General features: G+C 44.3%; 3 protein-coding genes across 3 annotated transcripts; 1 reads left to right on the top strand and 2 right to left on the bottom strand.

The window, feature by feature from the left end:
* Positions 1–1,685: 1,685 nt before the first annotated feature.
* Positions 1,686–4,320, bottom strand: pgam2 (phosphoglycerate mutase 2 (muscle)). The gene is made up of 3 exons (XM_010877918.4): positions 3,806–4,320; positions 3,217–3,397; positions 1,686–2,172 (listed from the first exon to the last, which is right to left on the bottom strand). The coding sequence occupies exons 1-3, from the start codon at positions 4,220–4,222 to the stop codon at positions 2,003–2,005; spliced, it is 768 nt and encodes a 255-aa protein (XP_010876220.1). The 5' UTR covers positions 4,223–4,320; the 3' UTR covers positions 1,686–2,002.
* Positions 4,321–9,968: 5,648 nt separating this feature from the next.
* Positions 9,969–13,028, top strand: nefla (neurofilament, light polypeptide a). The gene is made up of 4 exons (XM_010877916.3): positions 9,969–11,081; positions 11,381–11,505; positions 11,638–12,050; positions 12,388–13,028. Exons 1-4 carry the CDS (start codon positions 10,047–10,049, stop codon positions 12,696–12,698), a joined length of 1,884 nt encoding a protein of 627 aa, XP_010876218.2. The 5' UTR covers positions 9,969–10,046; the 3' UTR covers positions 12,699–13,028.
* A 5,474-nt stretch (positions 13,029–18,502) lies between these two features.
* Positions 18,503–23,808, bottom strand: nefma (neurofilament, medium polypeptide a). The gene is made up of 3 exons (XM_020053113.3): positions 22,659–23,808; positions 21,489–21,613; positions 18,503–21,310 (listed from the first exon to the last, which is right to left on the bottom strand). Exons 1-3 carry the CDS (start codon positions 23,691–23,693, stop codon positions 19,339–19,341), a joined length of 3,132 nt encoding a protein of 1,043 aa, XP_019908672.2. The 5' UTR covers positions 23,694–23,808; the 3' UTR covers positions 18,503–19,338.
* Positions 23,809–24,765: the final 957 nt, after the last annotated feature.

Here is a 24,765-nt window from a genome sequence, read left to right as displayed (position 1 = left end):
ATTTTGTTCTGCATTGGAAGGAAGATTACATGAAATTGGAAGGTCTGTATTGTCTCATTGGAGTATGCTGCAGCTGTAATGTTTATTCTCACCGCTAGAGGGTACCATCTTCTAGAGATAGAATAAACAATGGTGGTGTGGCAGTTCATTTCTATAATAACACTACAAGGATTGCACAAGCTGTTCTACATAGATCTGGCCTGATACTGTACAGGTTGAAAGTAAACAATTCTCTGTCTTGATTTATGATTATGTGGATGAATGATTGTTACTTTAAATTAAGCATTATATTCAATGCAAAGTAGAACAGATATTTTATGCTACACAAATCCTTTTTACTTTTATCCTTTTTTTTTTGTCCCCTATTTTGTGACATGAAATTTGGGATTGAGGCCATGCTTTATTTTAGTCAGCTCCAGTGAATTCTGGACAGTGGATGATTAGTTGTGTCTTTCCCAAACACCTTTGATGCCTTTCTGATTCTTATCATGATACTCACTTAACCAGGAAGTCTAGACAAGAATCCTCACATGCTGGAAGGAAAGCGCTATCTGGCCTTCCACCATGATCCAGCTCAAAGTGGCCCAAACCAGCAAAAGGAGTGGCTAGAGCGAGACGACACGTGGCAAAAATACTCAATTCCTAACCTCACAGCCCTGGATAGCGCTGGCCAAATGCACAGCTCTGTGTGAGATGCCTCAGAAAATCCTCAAGCAGGACTTCAACCCTGGTCTCACAATGACCTGAAGCATCTATGTTATTTAAGAAAGTTTTACTGCAATAGCTTAATTTGTTTGTCAGTGTAAACACCCCATTAAAAAACAGAATTTCAAGGCTTTTTGTCTCATAACCAGTTGGTTTTTCTCAAAATTTAATGGAAGAATTTCTCATTAAAGTAATGGAAGTGTAATTCGATTTAGAGATTTTAGATCCTTCCGTTTGGGGTCTGGAGTAGTTAGTGCAAAATAGTACTTGATAAACTGCTGCCCCTACTCCACGTTTAATGTAATTTATGTTCAATTTAATAAAAAGGTACTGTAATTCCTTTTACTGCCCTCTTCTCCGGCCAATTCATCAACCCAAGGACAGTTGCTAGTGGTGCTAGTTGACGGACCTATTCATTCTGAGGATTAGAATAACATCTGTAACTGGTATGTATTAGGGGCCCGACACCACAACTGTTTAGGATGTGTCCACACACATTGTCTTGGTTTGCATCCCCTAAACCCCTTTTACATACACGTGCACGCCCGCAGACGTACGCACAAACACACACAAACGCACGTGCGCACACTCTCCCCCGGCACCTGCCCTTGTAGTGCCAAACCAGCCCCAGCCAGCGTAGTGTCTCTTCTGAGGAGGGAGAGGAGGGAGTCGGACGAGGTGCTCCTGCACCATGGGAACGCTGCCAAAACGAACCCTCTGACCCAGCCCTTCTCTCTCCTCCACACTCCGCCTCGTCCTCTGGATAACGTTACACTGCCACACCCCGCCACTGCACCGCTGAAAGCAATGAAATACCCCTGGATGCATGGATGGGGAAAGTGGGAGGGAGGAGTAAATCGGAGGAGAAGCTAGGAGGAACAGGAGAGGAGGAGGATGCACATAGAAGGACCACATGTTTTAGTTTTTCGAAAAAAACAACATGAAAAACAGGTGCGAAGGGATGAAAGTAGAAACAGGCGTACACAAAATGGTGGTTTCTTTATTTGTTGTGTCAGAGTGTGGTGCCCTTAGGACAGGGCTCCCCCAAACCTATAGTGGGCCTGTGACACTCCACTAGAGTGTGTGTGTTTGTGTGTTTGAGTGAGTAGACAGGACTTGTGCAGTACTGCTACCACCAGCACAGTTCTATGGAACATTCACCCCTATATCTGGGTTATATGTGGCTCCCTCTCAGATACACTCCACAACCAGGATGGAATGCACTGCAGGTGAATGCGGGGATGGAGGGGGTGGGACAGTCATAGTCTTTCTCTCCTGTTGAACCATCCTGGCCGGTTTACTTCTTAACCTTGCCCTGGGCAGCCACAGCCTCCATGGCCTTCTTTACGGTCTCTGCGTCTCCGAGGAACGCCATGGGTTTGACAGGCTTCAGGTCTGCGTCAAGCTCGTACACAATGGGGATACCTGTTGGCAGGTTCAGCTCCATGATGGCAGCATCCGACATGTCTGAGGAGACAGAGAGAAAGATGTAAGAAGAGGCTAGCGCGGTGAAATCCATACCGATGGTTCATTTTGAGCTCAACTGAGGTGTGTATTCAACCTGTGGATTGTTATTTTTCTCCAAGGTCAGTACAGGACCTGGAAGGCTGATATGTTTCTATACTAGTAACCACTATCCAGCTCTTAAGAAAAGCTACATTTATGTATTTTGAGAGATGTCACTCCCTACTCCCACAGAGAGCTAAGTTACAGTCCTTTCAGTACAGTACTTTCCTTTTGCAACCTAGTCTACATCGCCCAGTTCCAGAGACTCCTGTAGAATGCAAAACCTTTCTGCAGAAAGGTCGTGTCTGTAATGGTAACCATGTCCATGGCCTTTTCCACTGTGCCGTCTGACCTCCAGGGAGCTGGCTATTTATAAAACCCTATGATCTGAAATAGTTTGTCCGTGCATGTGTGTGCACTTCTATATCCATGTCAGGACGCATCTGGTATACTATAGTAACTAGTATTATCAGTGTATCACTCCTTTAGTATTGTTGGTGCATCACTCCTTTAATATTGTAAGTGTATCACTCCTTTAGAATTATCAGTGTATCACTCCTTTAATATTTTCTGTGTATCATTCCTTTAGTATTATCAGTGTATCACTCCTTTAATATTGTCAGTGTATCACTCCTTTAATATTATCAGTGTATCACTCCTTTAATATGTTCAGTGAATCATTCCTTTAGTATTATCGGTGTATCACTCCAGTGTTCCATTCCTTAACATTATCAGTGGATCAGAACTAGTATTACCATTGGATCCAGAGTGCAGACTTGATCACGGGCTATGCGTCTGTTAGGTCTGTGATGTTTGACCTCACCCTCCTGGGCATGCCTTGTGAAACCTGAACTCTAGCTTTTTCCTTCAAGAGCTCTCTGTCATTTTAAACGTTCCCACATCCTTGTAACTGTCCTCTCTCACTGTTTGACCACTCTCTCGATGTCCTCTCCCTGTCTCCCCTCTATCCCTCCCACTCTATCTTCAGGTCACCCTAATACTTACTGTCCAAGTGCTTGACAATTCCGCGGAGGCTGTTGCCATGGGCAGCGATGATGACGTTCTTGCCTGCCTTGATCTGTGGTGCGATGACATCATTCCAGTAAGGCAGAGCTCGGGCAATGGTGTCCTTCAAGGATTCGCACGTGGGCAGCTCACCAGCCTTCAGGTCCTTGTAGCGCCTTGACTGGTGGGAGGATGGAACAGGAGGTTAAGCTACAATGATCAAATATACCCTCACAACATGATGGGATACGTGCAACTCACTAACCCAGGGGCAGATGACTTAGCTGAGTAACTCAAGCAATACGTTGATATTGGACGGTATATGTAGACATTCATCAAGTCATCCAATTGCATTAAAAGCTGTTCCATTAATTTGTTTGACTTCAACAAAGATTTGTAGGATATTGTGAGCATCTTGATTTGTCTGGGCTCCTTTTAAAATGTGCAAATTCTAGGAGTAGTTTTAAACAAGTCAAATCATGTTTTAGGAATTACACGCCTAAAACTTGAATCTCAAGTCTGTTCTGTGTGGTACTAGCACCTCCTACGCCTCAACACCAACGTCACCAACCTAACCCACGGCTCGTACCTCGCTGATGATCTTGTGGTAGGCGTGGTCGTGATCCATGGGGGGAGGAGGAACGTCAAAGGAGCGACGCCAGATCTTGACCTGCTCCTCTCCGTGTTTCTCAGCCGTCTCTGCCTTGTTGAGGCCGGTCAGGCCGCCGTAGTGGCGCTCGTTCAGGCGCCATGTGCGATGCACGGGAAGCCACATCTGGTCGGTGCCCTCCATGATGATCCACAGGGTCTTGATGGCTCGTTTCAGCACGGAGGTGTAGCAGACGTCGAACTTCATGCCGGCGTCCTTGATGGCCAGGGCACCACTCTTGGCCTCCTGCAGACCCTTCTCGCTGAGGTCCGCGTCAAACCAGCCACAGAATCTATTGTACTGGTTCCAGTCACTCTCGCCATGACGGACGATCACCAACTTATGGACGGCGGTCATGTTTGCAGTGTTTCTTTAGGTTCCTTTACCAGACGCTCAAGACACCCTCCCTTATGGTACACACACACTCTGAAACCGACTGTGAGCCCAGAGAGACTCTTGACACACTCTTTTTATAGAACCCTGGAATGTGGCCCTGCACAGCAGCTGGGCTCTGACTGCTCTCCACCAATGACGGCACTTCACCCTGTGATGGACAGCCAGGCTCAGCCATACTGGGCAGAAGTGGAGGGATATGGCAGAGGTCATGGTTTGAGCTAAAATAGTAACATGACTTTTAAACTGAGCGCTGAGGAATAAAAGTGTAAAGATCAGAATAGGCTGCTGCTTCTATGGCTCTATAAAGTGTCGGTAGAGTTTCTGAGAGGAACAACTGAAACAGTGAAAGGATGTCCCGGGGAAACTAGTTTACTTCCTCTGGCCAAGGACTACCTTTATCCAAGCCATTACTGAGACAGGCAACTATACTAAGCTAGCAGTGACTTGAGAGAAAAAGACTATAACATTGTGCCTCAACATGGTTTGACATTGGGAGAATCATATATAGGAATGTATACAACACTTATTTGAACAGGCTACCACTAGCCTGCATATCACACTACAATAAAACTACAGTTGTTTATGTAGCTGTAAGACATCCCACTTAATTTTTTTGTAAATATGTATTGTTAAACTTACATATACAGCAGCATTCGCACAACATATAGAAATAGAAAAGCAAGGTATTATGTAGAAGATCTCAAAAACATAGCTTCAAACTGCTCCCTGTGCCCCCAAAAAACTGAGAATAAAACAAAGATTTCACATGGTTTTCTGGTTGGTTGAATCAGTCTGAAACCTAGTAAACTGAGAGTCTGAGCCCAAACATCAGGGTCAAATCAATGCCCCTGCTACCAACAAAATATATGAACCAAACCGCTGGCAACAAAAATGAGTACATCCCTAAGTGAAAATGTCCAAATTGGGCCCAAAATGTCAATATTTTGTGAGGCCACCATTATTTTCCAGCACTGCCTTAACCCTCTTGGGCATGGAGTTCACCAGAGCTTCACAGGTTGCCACTGGAGTCCTCTTCCACTCCTCCATGAAAACTTCTCGGAGCTGGTGGATGTTAGAGACCTTGCGCTCCTCCACCTTCCATTTGAGGATGCCCCACAGATGCTCAATAGGGTTTAGGTCTGGAGATATGCTTGGCCAGTCCATCACCTTTACCCTCAGCGTCTTTAACAAGGCATTGTTCATCTGCCCTGTGGCCCAGTCTCTGAAGGGAGGGGATCATGCTCTGCTTCAGTATGTCTGAGTACATGTTGGCATTCATGGTTCTCTCAATGAAATGTAGCTCCCAAGTGCCAGCACCACTCATGCAGCCCCAGACCATGACACTCCCACCACCATGCTTGATTGCCACCAAACACGCTTGACACCATCTGAACCAAATACGTTTATCTTGGTCTCATCAGACCACAGGACATGGTTCCAGTGATCCATATCCTTAGTCTGCTTGTCTTCAGCCAACTGTTTGTGGGCTTTCTTGTGCATCATCTTTAGAAGAGGCTTCCTTCTAGGACAACAGCCATGCAGACCAATTTGATGCAGTGTGCGGCGTATGGTCTGAGCACTGACAGGCTGACCCCCCTCCCCTTCAGCCTCTGCAGCTCTCATACATCTATTTCCCAAACCTCTGGATATGACGCTGAGCACGTGCACTCAGCTTCTTTGGTCGACCATGGCGAGGCCTGTTCTGAGTGGAACCTGTTCTGTTAAACCGCTGTATGGTCTTGGCTACCGGGCTGCAGCTCAGTTTCAGGGTCTTGGCAATCTTCTTATAGCCTAGGCCATCTTTATGTAGAGCAACAATTCTTTTTTTTAGATCCTCAGAGAGTTCTTTGCCATGAGGTGCCATGTTGAACTTCCACTGACCAATATGAGAGAGTGTGAGAGCGATAACACCAAATTTAACACACCTGCTCCCCATTCACACCTGAGACCTTGTAACAGAAACAAGTAACATGACACCGGGGAGGGAAAATGGCTAATTGGGCCCAATTTTGACATTTTCACTTAGGGGTGTACTCACTTTTGTTGTCAGCGGTTTAGACATTAATGGCTGTGTGTTGAGTTATTTTGAGGAGACAGCAAATTTGCACTGTTATACAAGCTGTACACTCACTACTTTACATTGTAGCAAAGTGTCATTTCTTCACTGAAAAGATATAATCACATATTTACAAAAATGTGAGGTGTGTACTCAGTCTTGTGTGATCCTGTATATTCATATAAAAAGCAGCAAGCTAGAAGTATCAAAAAAACTGAAGTGCCAAAGACTGAGGATACTGCAGTGAAAGAGAGAGAGAGACAGAAAGAGAGAGAAAGAGAGAGAGACTGACAGAAAGAGAGAGAGAGATACAGAGAGGGTGGGGTGGAACAAAGTAGGGTAAAATAATTGTGTAGTTGAAAGAAAGGGGACTGAGAGAGACGGGAGGAGGCTGGGATGGGAGTGGTGGATGATTTGGAGGAGCTCCTGGTGGAGTGTGACTGTACTGATGACTCAGCATGAGGCAGCACCCAGCACCCCATATCCACAATACAACACCTTCATATTGTATCCAGCACCCCATATCCACAATACAACACCTTCATATTGTATCCAGCACCCCATATCCACAATACAACACCTTCATATTGTATCCAGCACCCCATATCCACAATACAACACCTTCATATTGTATCCAGCACCCCATATCCACAATACAACACCTTCATATTGTATCCAGCACCCCATATCCACAATACAACACCTTCATATTGTATCCAGCAACCCATATCCACAATACAACACCTTCATATTGTGTCCTTCACCCCATATCCACAATACAACACCTTCATATTGTATCCAGCACCCCATACCCACAATACAACACCTTCATATTATATCCAGCACCCCATATCCACAATACAACACCTTCATATTGTATCCAGCACCCCATATCCACAATACAACACCTTCATATTGTATCCAACACCCCATATCCACAATACAACACCTTCATATTGTATCCAGCACCCCATACCCACAATACAACACCTTCATATTGTATCCAGCACCCCATATCCACAATACAACACCTTCATATTGTATCCAGTACCCCATATCCACAATACAACACCTTCATATTGTATCCTTCACCCCATATCCAAAATACAACACCTTCATATTGTATCCAGCACCCCATATCCACAATACAACACCTTCATATTGTATCCAGCACCCCATATCCACAATACAACACCTTCATATTGTATCCAGCACCCCATATCCACAATACAACACCTTCATATTGTATCCAGCACCCCATATCCACAATACAACACCTTCATATTGTATCCAGCACCCCATACCCACAATACAACACCTTCATATTGTATCCAGCACCCCATATCCACAATACAACACCTTCATATACAGCACTAAACTCCGGCTAGATCTCTGACTGACACATCTCTCACTCTTATCAGCAGCATATCCATGAACAAAACATACTCAAAAACCCTAAACTCTTCTAAAATGTACCGCTGTAATAACAGCTAACTTGCACCTGAGCATGGACTCTCACAAGCCTGCTCTTTCACCAGATCCCCACACTGCCAATGCAGGTGAATTATTCATACTCACTATGCTGAAATAGATGCTAACTCGCTGTGCTAACCATTCTCCCAGCTGACAATCTGGGACGGATCCCCCCATCCGCTCAGCAGGGGGAGGAACAGGAGAAATGAATGTCAGTCGACAACACGGCGGGCAGTACAGTGTTACAGTCAAAACCAGTCATGGTTCCCTCTATACTCTGCTTCTCTTGTGAGTTAACTACAACCCTGTTTCCAAAACAGGTGAGATGCTGTTTAAAATGTAATGAAAAACAGAATGCAGTGATGTGCAAATCATTTAAAACCTATATTCAATAGAAAATAGTACAAAGACAACATATTGAATGTTGAAATTAAGAAACATTATTGTTTCTTAAAAGATGTATGCCCACTTTGAATTTGTTACCAGCAACATGCTTAAAAAATGGGGGCAACAGAAGACTGGAAATTGAGTAATGCTAAAAAAAAACCCTGGTGGAACATCTCAAACTAATTAGGTTAATTGGCAACGGGTCAGTAACATGATTGGGCATAAAAAGAGCATCCCAGAGAGGATGAGACTTTCAGAAGTAAAGATGGGGAGGGGTTCACCACTCTGTGAAAGACTGCACAGGCAGGCAAATAGTGAAACAATTTAAGAATAACATTTCTTTGCAAAGAGATCTCATCTAAAGTACATAATATCATTAAAAGATTCAGATAATCTGGAGAAATCTCTGTACTCAAGGGACAGGGCTGAAAATTGGATGACCGTGATCATCGGGCCCTCAGGCAGCACTGCATTAAAAACAGACAGGATTCTGTAGTGGAAATCACTTCATGGCTCAGGAACACTGTGAATCCAGTACGTCGCTGCATCCACAAATGCAAGTGAAAACTTTACCATGCAAAGAAGAAAACATGTACAAACAAGATCAAGAACCGCCACCACCTTCTCTGGGCCCGAGCTCATTTAAGATGGACTGAGGCAAAGTGGAAAACTGTCTTGTGGTTCGACAAATCAATATTTCACATAATTTTTGGGAATCTTGGACACTGTGTCCTCCGGACTAAGGAGGAAAGGGACCTTACGGCATGTTATCAACACACAGTTCAAAGGCCAGAATCAGAATCTGTGAAGGCACCATTAATGCTGAACAATATATGCAGGTTTTGGAGCAACATATGCTGCCATCCAGATGATGTCTTATTCAGGGAAGGCCTTGCTTATTTCAGCAAGGCAATGCCTAACCACATTCTGCACATATTGCAATTGCATAGCTCCGTAGTAAAAGAGTCTGGGTGCAAAAAAAAAATAGTTGCAAAAAAAAAAGCCCCTGTCCCAACCTTTTTTGAAATGTGTTGGTGGCATTAAATTCAAAATGGGCATGGATTTTTATTACATTTCTCAGTTTCAACATTTGTTATGTTTTTTTTGTGCTATTTTCAATTAAATACAGGGATAACACATCAGTGCATTCCGGTTTATAATGTATTTGACCATATATTTGGTCATATTTCGGCAATTTGTAACCTATTTGATCTTAAATTTGACCATTTCCTCCAGCCATGTCTGCTGTGTTTATCGCTGAAGGTTTTCTGCAGATATGGGGCAGCTCTTATATTGACCAGCAGGGGTGGTACTGGGTCACTCTATGAGAAGCTTGTTAGGAACACAAACTGTAGGCTGCTGCTGCCCATTCTCTTACCCTGCAGATAGGACCGAGGGACCTTCATTCAAGTGAGTCCAAACTCAAGTTGTCTCATGCAACTATTCATTTTTGAAAATGTTGCAGATAGTAGGCACATGACAAACTTCAATAGCCTGATGGTTTATCTAACTCCACATTTCTTTACATTACATGTGAATGCTGTCAGAGTTATGTCGCATGACAGCTAGTTAAACTAGAAACATATTAATCTGCCCTTAAAACCACCCGCACACTCCCTGCATCCATTTAGCTTCTTCCACGCCCCTCCCTGTCCTTCCCCTCATTCCCTCCCTCTCTCTCTCCTCTCTCTCTCACTCTCTCTGTGTTGCAGTGTAAGCCTATTGATCCTGCATAGTCAGAGTTTGGGAAAGCGCTTGCGTCAGAGCTCTCCCTCCTGCTATAAGAGGCGGATTCACTGCAGCTGCATCAGTGTGGGTTCTTCACCTGAGCCCTGCAGACACATTCAGAAGGAGCCAGACAGAGCAGCCATGACTTCCCTCGGCTTTGACCCGTACTACTCCTCCTCCTACCGTCGCTGGTACACGGAGGGAGCACCCCGAGGGGTGGTGACCAGGGGCAGGTCACGATCCACCCATGCCTCCCCCCTGTCTTCCATAAGCTCCCGTCTGCAGTACTACTCTCCCGGCCGCGCTCTGCATTCCTCCCAGACCTCCTCCACCGTGGAGCTGGAGCTGAGCCAGGCGGCCCAGGTGAGTTCGGATTTCCGCACCGTGAGGACCCAGGAGAGGGTCCAGCTGCAGGACCTCAACGATCGCTTCGCTGGCTTCATCGAGAGGGTCCGGGAGCTGGAGCAGCAGAACCACGCCCTGGAGGCGGAGCTGATGGTCCTGAGACAGAGGCACGGCGAGCCCTCCCGGCTGAGGTCCATTTACGAGCAGGAGGTGCGGGCCCTCAGGGCCGCCGTAGAGGAGGCGCGTGGGGAGCAGCAGGCTGCCCTGAGCCAGAGGGAGCACCTGGAGCAGGCCCTGAGCGCCGTGCAGGGCCGCTACGAGGAGGAGGTGGTGGCCCGTGAGGATGCGGAGGGCAGGCTGCTGGATGCTCGGCGCGGGGCCGACCAGGCTGCCCTGGCCAGGGCCGAGCTGGAGAAGAGGGTGGAGACCCTGCTGGACGAGCTGGCCTTCCTCAAGAGGCTCCACGAGGGGGAGGTGGTGGAGCTCCAGGCCCAGGCACAGCTAGGGGCACAGGTGGCTGTCGAGATGGAGGCCGCCACGCCCGACCTGTCTGGGGCTCTGAGGGACATCCGGGCCCAGTACGAGAAATTGGCAGCCAAGAACATGCAGTCTGCTGAAGAATGGTTCCGCGGGAAGGTTGGCTCCCTGACAGTTAGCGTGGCCCAGCACAGCGACGCAGTGAGGAACTCCAGGGACGAGGCCGGGGAGTATCGTAGACAGCTCCAGGCACGGCTGCTGGAGATTGATGCCTGCAGAGGCCTCAACGATTCTCTGGAGAAACAACTGCATGACATTGAGGAAAAGCAGAGCGCTGAAATCAACAGCATGCAGGTTAGTGCTACAATCTCAAGATACAATTATACAGCAAATGTATAATCAATGCTATATTTCAGAATGAATAAAGTGTATACAGTTATTTAATAATTGCAGGTTTAGAAACGGTTTATCAATAGGTAAATAACTATTAGATCAGACTATCAGAGATTAAAATATGCCATACAAATCTTTTTTTATAAAATGTTGGCCACACGCGGTCACATTAATGCATTTAGGCAAATTCCCTGAACTTCTGTAACTCACTGTGAACAGACATTATCCGTCACATTACCTCCTAACATTACCTCCTGTAGGGCACTATCAGCCAGCTGGAGAATGAGCTGAGGGCCACTAAGCAGGAGATGGCTCGCTACATGAAGGATTACCAAGACCTGCTCAATGTGAAAATGGCCCTGGACATTGAGATCGCTGCCTACAGGTAGGACTCCATAAGGAGCACTGACCAGAGTTACAACTTAAACCAATAAAAAGTAATAGTATGGATGTCTGTCCAGGCTTTTTAGGCTTTTATTCCAAAACATTATCTTCCTGTGATCATTTTCTTTTACAGGAAGCTGCTGGAGGGGGAAGAGTCTCGTTTCAACGTGGGCATGTCTGGGGTTATGTCCAGTGCCTATGGCCACACTTTGTCAGCCACTCCCTCCTTCGGCCGCTCCATGTTCTCCATGCAGTCCAGCATGACCTCTAGTGCCCCCTACCTAATGACCTCACGCTTCCTCAGCTCTTCGTTTGCCTCTGGAGATGACATTATCTCTGCCAGCCGAACACAACAGGAGTCTGCCAGCCCACCCCAGGAGAAGGAAGAACAGCAGGAGGAAGAGAAGGAGGAAGAGAAGGAAGAAGAGAAGGAGGAAGAGAAGGAGGAGGAGGAGGAGGAGGAGAAGGAGGAAGAACAGGAAGAAAAGCAAGAAGAGGAGGATGGTGAAGAGGAAGGCGAGAAGGATGAGACTAAGGATGAAGAAGGTTAACTTTTTATTATTATGTTTATATTATCCCCTAAAGACAACGTTTATAACGTTAATATTATCTCCTAAAGATAACATTTATAATGTTAATATTATCCACTTAAGATAATGTTTATAATGTTAATATTGTCCCCTAAGGAAAATGTTAAATAATGTTAATATTATCCACTAAAAATAATATTTACAATGTTAATATTATCCCCTAAAGGCAAAAGCTATAATGTAAATATTGATCATATTATTTTCATGCTTTGCATAGATGTTGAAATAGTTTGAAACCAGTCCACTAACAACAAAATGATTCCCATATTCCTAATTATTCTTCGTTGGTATAGGTGATGAAGAGGAAGAAAAGGAAGAAGCTGCAAAGGAGGATGGAGAGCAAGAGGAAGAGAAGGATGAGGGTGGGGACAAGGATGGAGTGGAAGGCACAGAAGGACAGGGCACAGAGAAAGAGGATAAAGAAGGGGGTGATGAAGAAGACAAAGACGAAGATGATAAAGATGAAGGTAAAAGTGAGGAGAAGAAAGATGACAAAGCAGATACCAAAAAAGAGAATGGTGATACCGAGACTCCCAAGACAGAGCCAAAGAGTGAAAAAGCTGCTGAAGAGAAGAAAGAAAAACCTGAAAAACCAAAAGCTTGAAAGGGCAAGACCCAACAAGCCAAACAACCGTCTAACAAAACCTCAACTCAACAAACTGCAACACAAGCCCAACATGAACGAATCCAGTGAGCTTGTAAACAAGGTGCTTAATACAATATATCTTTCAGGGCACTACTTCATCACCATCAAGATTAAATGCTTACAAAATGTGGTCATATCATCCCTACAGTGTGTATTTTCTGCCTGTCTGTGAGAGTGGGGTTTTGGATGGTGGAATGCAATTGACAGCAATGCAATGTGTAATGTATTGTTGGAGGCTGTCCCAGACTCTCCTTACTGCTAAATAATAAATAAACTGTATTTACGGTCCTCTGGGTGACGTTATCATTTCACGGTACAGGTTGATGAAAATGTTATTGATAAACATTTAGCTGACAGTGTGGTTAGAAAACATGGTGACTTAGTTAACCACAAACTTAATTAATTAATGTACGGCAGATCCTCAATCAATCAATTAATTCATTATTACATTATCAGGTTAAGTCATGATTTTCAGGGGGTTTACAAATCAGCAACCTATCCATTAAATGCTTCATAAGTTGCTTAAAAGAAGTGCCTAACAGCCCGTAAAAGCTATTACATACCTGTAAAAGCCATCTTCTAAACACAATCATCCATATCAATAAATCTAATTTATTTTATAAAGCCATTTTACATAAGAAGTTGTCACTAAGTGCTGTTTCAGACGCCAGACTGAAACCCCAAGGAGCAAGCAACAACAAGAGTTGATGCACACTGGGCAGGGAAAAAAACCCTTGTTGGGTCGGAACCAAGGAAGAAACCATAGGAGAAGCTAGACTCCTCTTCTGTATGTGCTGGGTGAACATTATAAAAGTACAAGAGCTTCTTGAGACACATCAGTGTTTTTGCATGTTCAGATGACCATTAAGTCAGATCGTTGAACATTCCTTGGATCGAAAAGGACTCATTAGCACCCTTTAACTCAATCACTTCAACTACTGAAACATAAAAAATTGGGTCTGAGACAGAATTGACTGACCACAGTCCCCCGTTACAAAACCAGAATGGCGTGAAACTAGGCAGGGATGGGGTGGGGGGGGGCCAGAGACACTGCAGCCCCATCTGAAGATAACCCCAAACCGGGCCCACCAGGCACGACATGACACCACCCATTTTGACATTCAAACAAGCCCATTCACTTTGCAGTCTAGCCGCCCGTAATGCTGGACACCAATTGATTTGGGGCCCAGCCTCCACGTACAGCCCCCGGCATGGGCCTGGCATCACCAATGTGGCCCAGTGCGAGAAACAGCTGCAGAAAGTCCGACAGTTGTGACATTGTTATGGTGTCATATTATGGCTGTGAATGATAACACAGGCTTTCAGTCATGGGTTTAAATTGCTTTAAGATATTGAAATACTGGGATATTTCATGACTATTTCATGACACTTCATGAACTGTAGTTCCTTCCTTCAGCCCACTACATCCTGACTGTAAATCCTAAGTGAAAGCCACTTACAGAAGTAATTAAAGCATAAACCTCCAGTCTTTTGGATGTTCAGCAGACCATAAGGCAGCTTCCTGACGTTCTGGGGATATCCAAATTACTCCATTTTCTTTGTAGAGTAGGTTGTTTTGCCACTTTATTTATTGAAATCGTCCTTTGGTAAACTTCTAGAATGGAAGCTTTTCATCCCATAGATTATTTTCCTACTGTACTCCATCTATTTACAAATAAATCAGATAAAATCTCTCTGTTAGCAAAATATTGACATGGACAGTGTACATATGTGTATTATGGCTCTGGTCAACATGAAGACAACCAATGGGAGCACAGCTCAAAAACACATCATTTACAGGGAGATCATTTGATTTTTTTTAGGTACAGTCCCTTTGGAAAGTATTCAGACAGCTTGTCTTTCTCCAAATGTTGTTGTTTTATAGACTTTTTTAAAATAATTGATTAAATGCACGTGTTTCACAATTAATCTCCTAAGGTCAAAGCAAAAAAGTCCACCTGTGGCAAATTCAATTGATTGGACATGATTTAGAAAAACACATGACAGTCTATATAAGGTCCCAAACTTCACAGTGCATGCCAGAGTAAAAACCAATACCATAAAGTTGAAGAAACTCAGTACATACCCAAGATAAAAATATCGAATCACCTGGGTAATACTTTCCCTACAGTAAAGCATGGCTTTGGGAGCATCATGTTATGGGGATGGTTCTCAGCAGCAGGGACTGGATGATGGGTCAGGATTGAGGGAAGGATGAACAAAGCAAAGCACAGAGAACTCCTTGCAGAAAACCTCATTCAGAAACCTAATACAGCCAAGACAACACTGGAGTGGCTTCGGGAGTGGCTTGGAGTTCTTCAGTGGTCCAGCCAAAGCCCCGACTTGAACCCTGACCCAATAGGTCAATGTTCAGTGTTCTTTAGTTAGATATCTCTGGGGAGAACAAAAAAGTATTGCCATCATTGAGTCAAACGTGCATTCCGCATTGTACCAGTCCTGGCCATCTGTCAAAAAGCTGAAGCTGAACTAAACATGAATCTTACAACAGGAGAATTATCCAAAACACACAAGCAATGCTACAATAGAATGGCTCAAATGGCTGAGTAAAGCCTGGATCTCAGTCCTATGGAAAAGCAGTGGGGAGACTTCAAGAGGACCATGCACGCAAGGAAGCCCTTGACCATGATACTGTTGAGGTAGTACAATAAAGAAAAGTGGGCAAAAATTCCTCCCAGTCGATGTAAGAGATGGTTAGCCAGCTACTAGAAACAGCTGTATGAAGTTAAATTTTTTTCTGCACTATGAAATTAAATTTCTGTAGATTTTAGATTAATAAAAAAAAAGTTATTGGAGAGAATAATATCTCTGTGTAATTTGTTAAATTAGGTTACCTTTATCAGTCAGTAGTACTGAAGCAAAGATTAAATATTAATGTGTCCTAAACGAAAGAAAGAAATATTTCCAGGGGGTGTACTTACTTCTTTATGACTGCACAGTACAGCAGCTCATAGTCTCCCGTCTTAGCCTATTTGTCTTATTTAAAAAAGGCATTGAACGCAGTTGCGGGCAAACAACTGAATGCCTTCCTAAAGACAAAAAACATTTATGAAATACTCCAGTCCGGTTTTAGATCCCATCATAGTACTGAGACTGCACTTGTGAAGGTAACAAATTACCTTCTAATGGCCTCAGACAAAGGTTCTGCATCCATCCTGTTGCTTCTTGATCTTAGTGCTGCTTTTGACACTATTGATCACTCCCTCCTCTTAGAGAGACTGGAAACCAATATTGGGCTACGTGGACATGTTCTAGCCTGGTTTAAATCTTATTTATCTGAAAGATATCAGTTCGTTAGTGTGGATGGCATATCCTCTGACAAGTCAAAGGTATGCTTTGGAGTTCCTCAAGGCTCGGTTCTGGGCCCATTATTGTTCTCACTATACATGCTCCCTCTGGGCGATGTTATCCGAAATCACAATATTAACTTTCACTGTTATGCTGATGACACACAGTTATATATTTCAATGAAGCATGGAGAAGCCCCTAAATTAGCTATTTTGGAAGCATGCGTTTCAGATATTAGGAAGTGGATGACAGAGAATTTCTTGCTCTTAAACTCAAATAAAACAGAAATGCTCCTTTAGGACCCAAAAAACAAAGAGCGTTGTTAGCAGATCTCACTGTGAACCTCGACGGCTGCATGGTCGTATCCCAAATAACTGTAAAAAACCTTGGCGTTACCCTTGACCCTGACCTCTCCTTTGAAGAAAATATAAAATATGTCTCAAGAGTTGCTTATTTTCATCTTCGAAACATCGCAAAAATTAGAAACTTTCTATCAAAAACTGATGCAGAAAAATTAATCCATGCTTTTGTTACTTCTAGATTAGATTACTGCAATGCTCTTCTCTCTGGTTATCCAGACAAATTAATAAATAAACTTCAATTAGTGCTGCACACGGCTGCTAGAATCCTAACTAGAACAAAAAAAATTGTACACATTACTCCTGTCCTGGCGTCCTTACATTGGCTGCCTGTTAGGGTTAGGGCTGATTTTAAGGTTTTACTCTTAACCTATAAATCAATACATGGACTTGCTCCTACTTACCTTGCTGAAATGATCCAGCCATACATACCTACACGTAACCTTAGATCGCATGATGCAGGCCTTTTAATTGTACCTAGAATTTCTAAACAAACAGTTGGCGGCAGGGCCTTTTCTCATAGAGCTCCACTCCTGTGGAATGATCTGCCAATTAAGTTTAGAAATGCAAACTCAGTGCAAACTTTCAAGTGTCTACTAAAAACTCATCTCTACAGCACGGTTTATAATCAGGTGTAGCCTGGCCCGGGGGCGTGAAGGTGACCAGTAGGTTTGATACTGTCCACCCTTGCTGTCTTGCCAGGTGGGCTCTCGTCGCCACTGGGATGCCCTCCCTCCAATGCCTTTCGGGGGAAGAGTCACTGGCTTGTTGTTGACTCTCTGTTGCGCACTTGCAATTGGGCTGTACGCCGCTAGTAATACTCGGCCCTCATTCAGGGGGGTTGCGGTTGGTGGGTGTCCCTTTGGTTGATGCCTGGCAATGTGGTTGGATTGATTTTCTGCCTGTTGGGCCCTGTCCGGGGCCTCCCCCGGGTAGGGCCACAGTGTCACCGGACCCCCCCGTCTCAGTTCCAAGGTGTTACGCTGCTATATTATTGTGCTGGGGGATATGAGGGATGTACTACTAACTTTTCTCAGTTTCCTCCAGTTTTACATTTTAGAAGGAGATGAGGTCCTGGTCCACACCTGCGGATTACCTGGTTTGGGGGGCCTGTTGCTGTCCCTGTCCTTGTCCACCTGGTCATACTTCTGACCTAGTCTAAAATCAAATAGACTCTGGATTTAGCCCAGAGTAATTTATTTATTATTCCAATTGGACTCTTAATATCTCCCCCGGCACAGCCAGAAGAGGACTGGTCACCCCTCTGAGCCTGGGTCCTCTCTAGGTTTCTTCCTAAAATTCGACCTTCTTAGGGAGTTTTTCCTAGCCACTGAAATTCAACACTACTGTTGTTTGCTCCTTGGGGTTTAAGGCCAGGTGTCTCTGTAAAGCACTTTGTGACAACTGCTGTTGTAAAAAGGGCTTTATAAATAAATTTGATTGAAACAACTGTTTGCCCGCAACCGGATACAAACTACAAGTGATAACGAGACATGAGAACAACACTCAAAGAGCAATGCTTGACATGCAGACGGGGGAACAGACGGATACATTTAGCCATACTGATTATGGGTATTTGAACACAGGTGTGCAGAACGGCGATAATGAAGACAAGTCCGGGAGTAACTGATGCGATGGATCTGCAGGAACGTGGAACCGAGCCGGTGCCACCGAGCACAGCAGGAGGCAGCTGTGGTACTATTGTTTCCACTGTCGTTTTACTGCTGTTTTGCTTAATTAATTAGTTGAGCTTTTCAGTTTTGAGGTAAATAATTTCATTATTGTATGAGAAGCACATGAAAAGAAGAAAATAGATGTGCTTTGTGAATGAAGTTAAAAATAGTTAACTTTGGTAATAAATCAACTATTATATTAAAATACAAAATCCCTTGGGGTGCATTTTATTGTTGGTTGGTCAGTATTTGCTAATATGAATACATCACAGATTATGGCTTTAAATATTTCCAGTTGACAGCCTGTGATGTTCATGTGGTTTTGTTTTATTTCTAAAAATAAATAAAGATGGAGAAAAGCTACTGTCAATACAAGTGTTAAAGGAGATGACAGGACAAGTGCAAAAAGGAACAGGATACCATGTTTGTATTTCAGTATGACATTTATTGAGCAAATGCTGCTGGGAAACTGTTCATGATCAATAAAGACTCAGGATTGCAAACTGTAGCACCTCATTTATGTTCAGTATTTAAATTCAAGTCCATCCTATGCATACAACTATGTTTGTGTGCGCATCTACAGATTAACTTTCAATTGCACTCATTAGGTAAACATAACAGACACTGATAAAAAGCATGTTTAAGGCGAGGAAGTTTGTGAAAGGTTATTTATGCTTTAATTGCTTTGGGTATGTATGTTTATGATCAGGAGTTCATTGTCTTTCTTTCTTCACTGTATGGTGTTGTGGTCGGTTGTATTTTTGGCTCAGTTGGTATCTTCACATAATAAGTAAGGCTAGTTGTTTGAAAATGTGTCTCTAAAGTGGACCCTCCCACCCAGGCCCCCCTTTTTCTAACAAAAAAAACGAATTTGAATGAAGATACATTTCTATCACTCTCCTATCCATCCATACAGGTTAGAGAGGGGGGACTCCCTCCCTGAGCTAGCATGCAGACCCCCTCACCATGAGCACTCCTGTCAACTGCACAAAGAAACAAAAGTCATACTTAGTCCCACTCCCCAGTTTTCCTGACCGCATGACACATCTGCAGCAAAGCCTATTTAAAGCTTTCACTCAACATGCATTATTGAAATTGTAGCTTTGTCGCATCATATGGCTTCTCACTTAGCTTTTTTTAGGGTGGATATCTTAATTACATCGCTCTAGCTGGATGATGTCTTCGTTATATTAGTTCTGGGTTGACTGCTTGTGATTGTGTCCTCCTTCTCTTGGGGTGGGTTGGTTGGTTGGAGCGTGGTCACTCGGTTTGGGCCACTACTTTCACTGTGTGTTTCTCCACTTTCTTGCTGGAGACGATCTTCTCCTGCAGCAGGTCCTCAGACTCCTTCACAGTTTCGGTGACAGTGACTGATTTGGTGACATGCTTGGCTCCGGCCTCATCAGTGGTGATGGTCTCCACCGTTTTGGTGATGACCACCGTCTGATTGGGGTCATCTTTCTGGTTTGGGTCATCTTTGGTGGGACTCTCATCTACACCATTTGAGATTATGTCCTTCTCCTCCTTCGCTTCGTCCTTTTTGTCATCTGAGGAACTCTTCTCCACATCTCCGTTCATAGCAGCGTCTTTCTTTTCTACTGCCTTCTCTTCCTCTGAATAGCTTTTTATGTCTACTTTCTCCTCGGTAGCCTTGAGGGCCTCTGGTTTTGGGGACTCAGTCTTAGGGGATTCTGCCTTGGGGGATCCTAATTTGGGTGAATCAGATTTGGGGGATCCTGCTGGTTTGGGTGATTCAGATTTGGGGGACCCTGCAGGTTTGGGTGATTCAGATTTTGGGGATCCTACAGTTTTAGGTGATTCAGATTTGGGAGATCCAGCAGGTTTAGGGGATTCAAATTTGGGAGATCCGGCAGGTTTAGGGGATTCAGATTTGGGGGATCCTGCAGGTTTAGGGGATTCAGATTTGGGAGATCCGGCAGGTTTAGGGGATTCAGATTTGGGAGATCCGGCAGGTTTAGGTGATTCAGATTTGGGGGATCCTGCAGGTTTAGGAGATTCAGATTTGGGGGATCCAGCAGGTTTAGGTGATTCAGATTTGGGGGACTCTGCAGGTTTGGGGGATTCAGATTTGGGGGATCCAGCAGGTTTAGGGGATTCAGATTTGGGGGACTCTGCAGGTTTGGGTGATTCAGATTTGGGGGATCCGGCAGGTTTAGGTGATTCAGATTTGGGGGACTCTGCAGGTTTGGGTGATTCAGATTTGGGAGACTCTGCAGGTTTAGGTGATTCAGATTTGGGGGATCCTGCTGGTTTGGGGGATTCAGTTTTGGGGGATCCAGCAGATTTCAGGGATTCTTGTTTGGGGGATGCAGCTTTTGGTGACCCAGTCTTGGGGGATTCAGACTTTGGGGATTCAGCTTTTAGTGAGTCTGGCTTGGAGGCTTTTGGGACCTCTAGCTTCTGGTCCTCATCTTTTGGCACATCAATTTCCATTGCTTCTGTTTTAGGAGACTCTGTTTTGTCTACAGCTGCCTGGTCATCTGTTTTCTTTTCTTTCTCATCCTCGTCATCTTCATCTTTGGATTCCTTGATGCTACCTGCATCTTCCTCTTTACCATCACCCTCCTCTTTTTCCTCTCCCTCTGCAGTTTCGTCTTTTCCACTTTCCTCCTTCTCTCCAGCTTTCTCTTTGTCTGGTGAGGCCTTAGATTCTGGGGCTTTAGAGCACAGGACTGTCTCCTCTACCACCTCATCTTCTACATCTCCTTCTCCTTCATCACCAACTTCTGCATCTACCTCCTTTTCACCCTTATCCTCTTCTCCTTCTTCACCATCTTCATTCTCTTTCTCCTCAGCACCCTCTTCTCCCTGTTCCTCTTTATCAGCACCCTCTTTGTCCTCCTCCTCCTCTTCCTCCTCCTCAACAGGGGCGCTAGAGCTCACCTGAGCTTCAGTGGATGCTACAACCTCTTCTGAATCAGCCTCCCCCTCTTCTCCCTCTCCTTCCTTTTCTCCTTCATCCTCTCCTTCCTCCTCCCCGTCATCTCCTGCCTCAGCCTCCAGAGCGTCAGACAATTCCTGGGCCATATCTTCTAATGCCTGGTCCATCTCAGATTTCTCATCCTCCACCCTGGTCTCCTCAATGATCTCCTCTACAAACTTGTGCTGGACCTTCAGTTTGGGAGGCTCAGACTTGGATTTCTTAGAGGAGGTGACAGTGTGGCGGTAAGGGAAAGTGCTGAAGTGGGTCTCTTCACCTTCTAGAAGCTTCCTATAAGAAAAGTAGAAAAGGATATATAGTATCATGCTTCGATAATATAAACGTTTGTTTGCCTATGAAAAGTGCTTGTTTACTTTATTTTACTTATATTTTGGACTGTAATCTGTCCAAACATTTGTTAGAAGTGTTGTTTAAATAGTTAAATAGCATTCCGCTCTCATAGGCCTACCTGTATGCAGCAATCTCAATGTCGAGGGCCATCTTGACATTGAGCAGGTCCTGGTACTCACGTAGATGACGTGCCATCTCCCACTTTGTTCCCTTGAGCTCATTGTCCAGCTGATGGATGGTCTCCTGTAAACAAAAAAAGCAGTAAAGATACAAGCTGGTTAATTCATGGGCCTGTGTGGAACTATTTAGAATACTTGTTTTGTGGAGGCAGGTTTCTAAAAGGACAGATTTCTTTAAGCAATATGACAATATATATATAGTAAGTAAATATATAGTAAGTAAATATTTCTAAAGCACATTTAAAAAAATTGACAGTGCATTAAAGCACTAGGGTTGCATTAAAATGTATGTGAAATAACAAAATAACAAGGACAAAGTACTTTCATATTCCTCATGTGAAGTGAAAATGCAAAAAGAGTAGATATGGACACCTCATGCGCAAAAGGTTATTAATGCTCAGGGAATAATTTATTCTGACGCAGTGTAGGCCTACAGCGTTATTTCAAGGACAGCCCATACACACTTTTTCAACAGTCCTTGGAATCTGTGTGGGGTGATGCAAGCACACAGCCAATCAACACATCGACCCGCGTCTCTGACTCAGCAGCAAAGAAAAAAAAAGGTCTGCAGCATTGTGTCTCCCCTTAACCCTATAATGTCTTGACTGTACCTACTGACGTGCTTGATGCTCAAACAAGGTTTGGGGATTTAAAAGGTATGTCCTTAGGATGTTAGCATTGAGTCACAATGTCAAGGCAAAACCAAATGCACAAACACTTAAACTGCGCAGAATATATGTTAAAACATATATTTATGAACACAATAAAAACATTCAGTTAGTTCAAGATAAAACAAATGCAATATGTTGTGACTCAATAAAACTGCTTCTTTCTATTATTAAAATAGGGAATAATCTATACGAATAGACCTATATTCAAAATAATAAAAACTGCAAAAGTGTCAGGAAGATATCCTCAAAACTCTCACAATTTGAGATTCATATAAACTTTAAGCATCTAGAAACGAAAAACACCTAATTATATTATTTACTCTTACCAATATGCCAAAGTTGCTTCTCTGTTTAAACAAAAAATACATAACTTTATGGAACATTATACCTTTGCCAGAAGAATTCTGTATGAAAAGAATGCCCGTAGTGGGATCATACCTGCAGGCTGGATAGGTCGCTGTTGTGTCTGTCCTCAATGTCATTCAGCTGCCTCTCCAGTGACTCCCTGGTTCCACGGACGGCCTCTAACTCAACAGTTTTGGACTGGAGCTGGCGGCGATAGTCGGCGATCTCATCACGGGCGGACTTGATTGCATCCTTGTTTTGTTCCGCAGCATCAGTTAGCTTGGAATAGCGGCACATGAACCAGTCCTCCACTTGCTGCAGGTTCTGGTTGGAGTAGCCCTCAAGTTGGGTGCGAATCTCCCTGAGCGCCTCGGTGATGTCCGTCTTCTGGAAATCTTTCCTCTCCATGGTCACCTGAGACGCTTGCACCTGGGCGAAAAGGTCGCTCACCTCTTCTTCATGGTTGTTACGGATAAAGGCTATCTCGTCCTGCAGTGACTGAACTTTCTTTTCCAACTCAGACTTCACCAATGCTGAATCGTTCATATCTTTTTTCAGTGCCCGGATAATGCCTTCCGTCTCATCCCGAATGCGTGATTCCTCGTCAAAGCGGTCCCTAATTCTCTGGATGTCCTCCTCGATGTGGTCCGTGTCGAGCTGGATCTGTGCCTTATCGTGGTGTATCTGCTCCAGCATCGAACGCAGCTCCTGGAGCTCCTGGTCGTATAAGTCGCCCAGCTGGGACTGAGAAACCTGCTTCTGCCGCAGCGCTTGGATCTCCTCCTCGATCTGGCTATTCTGCTGCTCCAAATAGTGCACCTTATCGATGTAGCCAGCGAAACGGTCGTTGAGCCCCTGAAGCTGCTCCTTCTCGTTGGAGCGCTTGTAGTCTCCGTTTGTTTGACGGAAATCAACGCTGTCGGCGGAGCTGAGGAGAGTGGAGCTGTAAGCTCTGGCTACCGGAATATTGACGCTCCTAGTGGTCATCGTGGAGCCGGGGCTTGACCGAGACCAGGACTGAGAACGGAACCCGCTGGAGGGGGTGCCAGTAGAACGACCGTAGCTGGTTCTACTTTCCATGCTTCTCCTGAATGGACTCCCTATCGTGTCCACCGGGTGGTAACTCATCCGGCCAGATCAGGGGTTGCGTGTGTAGATGGTGTGCAAGGTGGAGTGGACTGAGTGTGTGTGGGTGTGTTTGTGCAGGTGCGGGGTGGATGGCGCTCACAGCATTTTTAGACTCACCGGCTACCCTTTATATAGTCGAGAGGCGCTCAAACGAGGCAAGTAGGAAATGATTTTACTGGCTCATTGATCGATTGGAGGGGGAGGTGCCACGTCTCAACCGCCCAGACTCTGTTAGCGGTTCCGTGTGCTGCTCAAGACACCATGTGGGTGTGTTTGTGGGTGGTTATTAAAAAGCAGAAGAATAATCACACATAGCGAGAATACATTGAAAGTAGCGATTATCACTACCTTTCCAGAAATTAAACAATTCGTGTGAAAACATATAGATGTTAAGAAATTCATTGAGATGTGTCATTGACCTTTGAGATCTCTTTATCGTTTGGCTCCTGTAAAATAATAAATATAAATGATCGCACCTCAGCATTTACTCATTCCACCAGCCAATGTGCAGCATCAGGCTATGAACAGGTGACTTATGTCCTGTAAGCCTACATTTTATTTCCCTAATGTTAATCAGCAAAAGCTGTCACATCGGAAATGATTTCCCCACGCAATTCATACCAGACCAATATCAGCACCATGGACAGCGCATGTATATACCGCAAACATCTAATCCCGTCCGTTTCAAACTTTGTGTTCAGACGTTTTCGCTTAATTCAATACTTATTTATTTCACGAGTATTCAATATTCTCCAATTTATTGTATAACACTTAAAACGGACCTGATTATAGACCTTTATACACAGACTTAGGCCACACGAGAAGAAGTTTACGCTGTACCTTCGGGAAAACGACTGATTGGCAAAAAACAAACATTTCTTTCATTGCCAGTCCGACCTAAATCTCTCCAAATAAGATAAAGACCTGCTCGGACTGTTCAGCTGGAACACTCACATTAGATTGATCACCTCATAGCCTCAATGTCAACATGACTGAAGCTGGTTTTGGTCACTTGGAGAGGATAAAGGACAGAAAGCAGCCAAAAAGACAAAATAAGAGTTAAGGCATATCC

The sequence above is a fragment of the Esox lucius genome, chromosome 14, assembly GCF_011004845.1.
Source record: "Esox lucius isolate fEsoLuc1 chromosome 14, fEsoLuc1.pri, whole genome shotgun sequence".
Classification (NCBI taxonomy): Eukaryota; Metazoa; Chordata; class Actinopteri; order Esociformes; family Esocidae; genus Esox; species Esox lucius.
This window is presented reverse-complemented; position numbering and strand designations above follow the sequence as displayed.

Bases quoted from the DNA above. Each gene is read 5' to 3' on its own strand.
- pgam2 (XM_010877918.4), bottom strand. From the start codon at position 4,222: ATGACCGCCGTCCATAAGTTGGTGATCGTCCGTCATGGCGAGAGTGAC. The intron at 3,398-3,805 runs GTACGAGCCGTG...TCCTCCCACCAG, and splicing joins ACCACAAGATCATCAGCGAG to TCAAGGCGCTACAAGGACCT. The intron at 2,173-3,216 runs GTAAGTATTAGG...CTGTCTCCTCAG, and splicing joins AATTGTCAAGCACTTGGACA to ACATGTCGGATGCTGCCATC.
- nefla (XM_010877916.3), top strand. From the start codon at position 10,047: ATGACTTCCCTCGGCTTTGACCCGTACTACTCCTCCTCCTACCGTCGC. The intron at 11,082-11,380 runs GTTAGTGCTACA...TACCTCCTGTAG, and splicing joins CTGAAATCAACAGCATGCAG to GGCACTATCAGCCAGCTGGA. The intron at 12,051-12,387 runs GTTAACTTTTTA...TCGTTGGTATAG, and splicing joins TGAGACTAAGGATGAAGAAG to GTGATGAAGAGGAAGAAAAG.
- nefma (XM_020053113.3), bottom strand. From the start codon at position 23,693: ATGAGTTACCACCCGGTGGACACGATAGGGAGTCCATTCAGGAGAAGC. The intron at 21,614-22,658 runs GTATGATCCCAC...TTTTGTTTACAG, and splicing joins GCGACCTATCCAGCCTGCAG to GAGACCATCCATCAGCTGGA. The intron at 21,311-21,488 runs GTAGGCCTATGA...CTTTTCTTATAG, and splicing joins ATTGAGATTGCTGCATACAG to GAAGCTTCTAGAAGGTGAAG.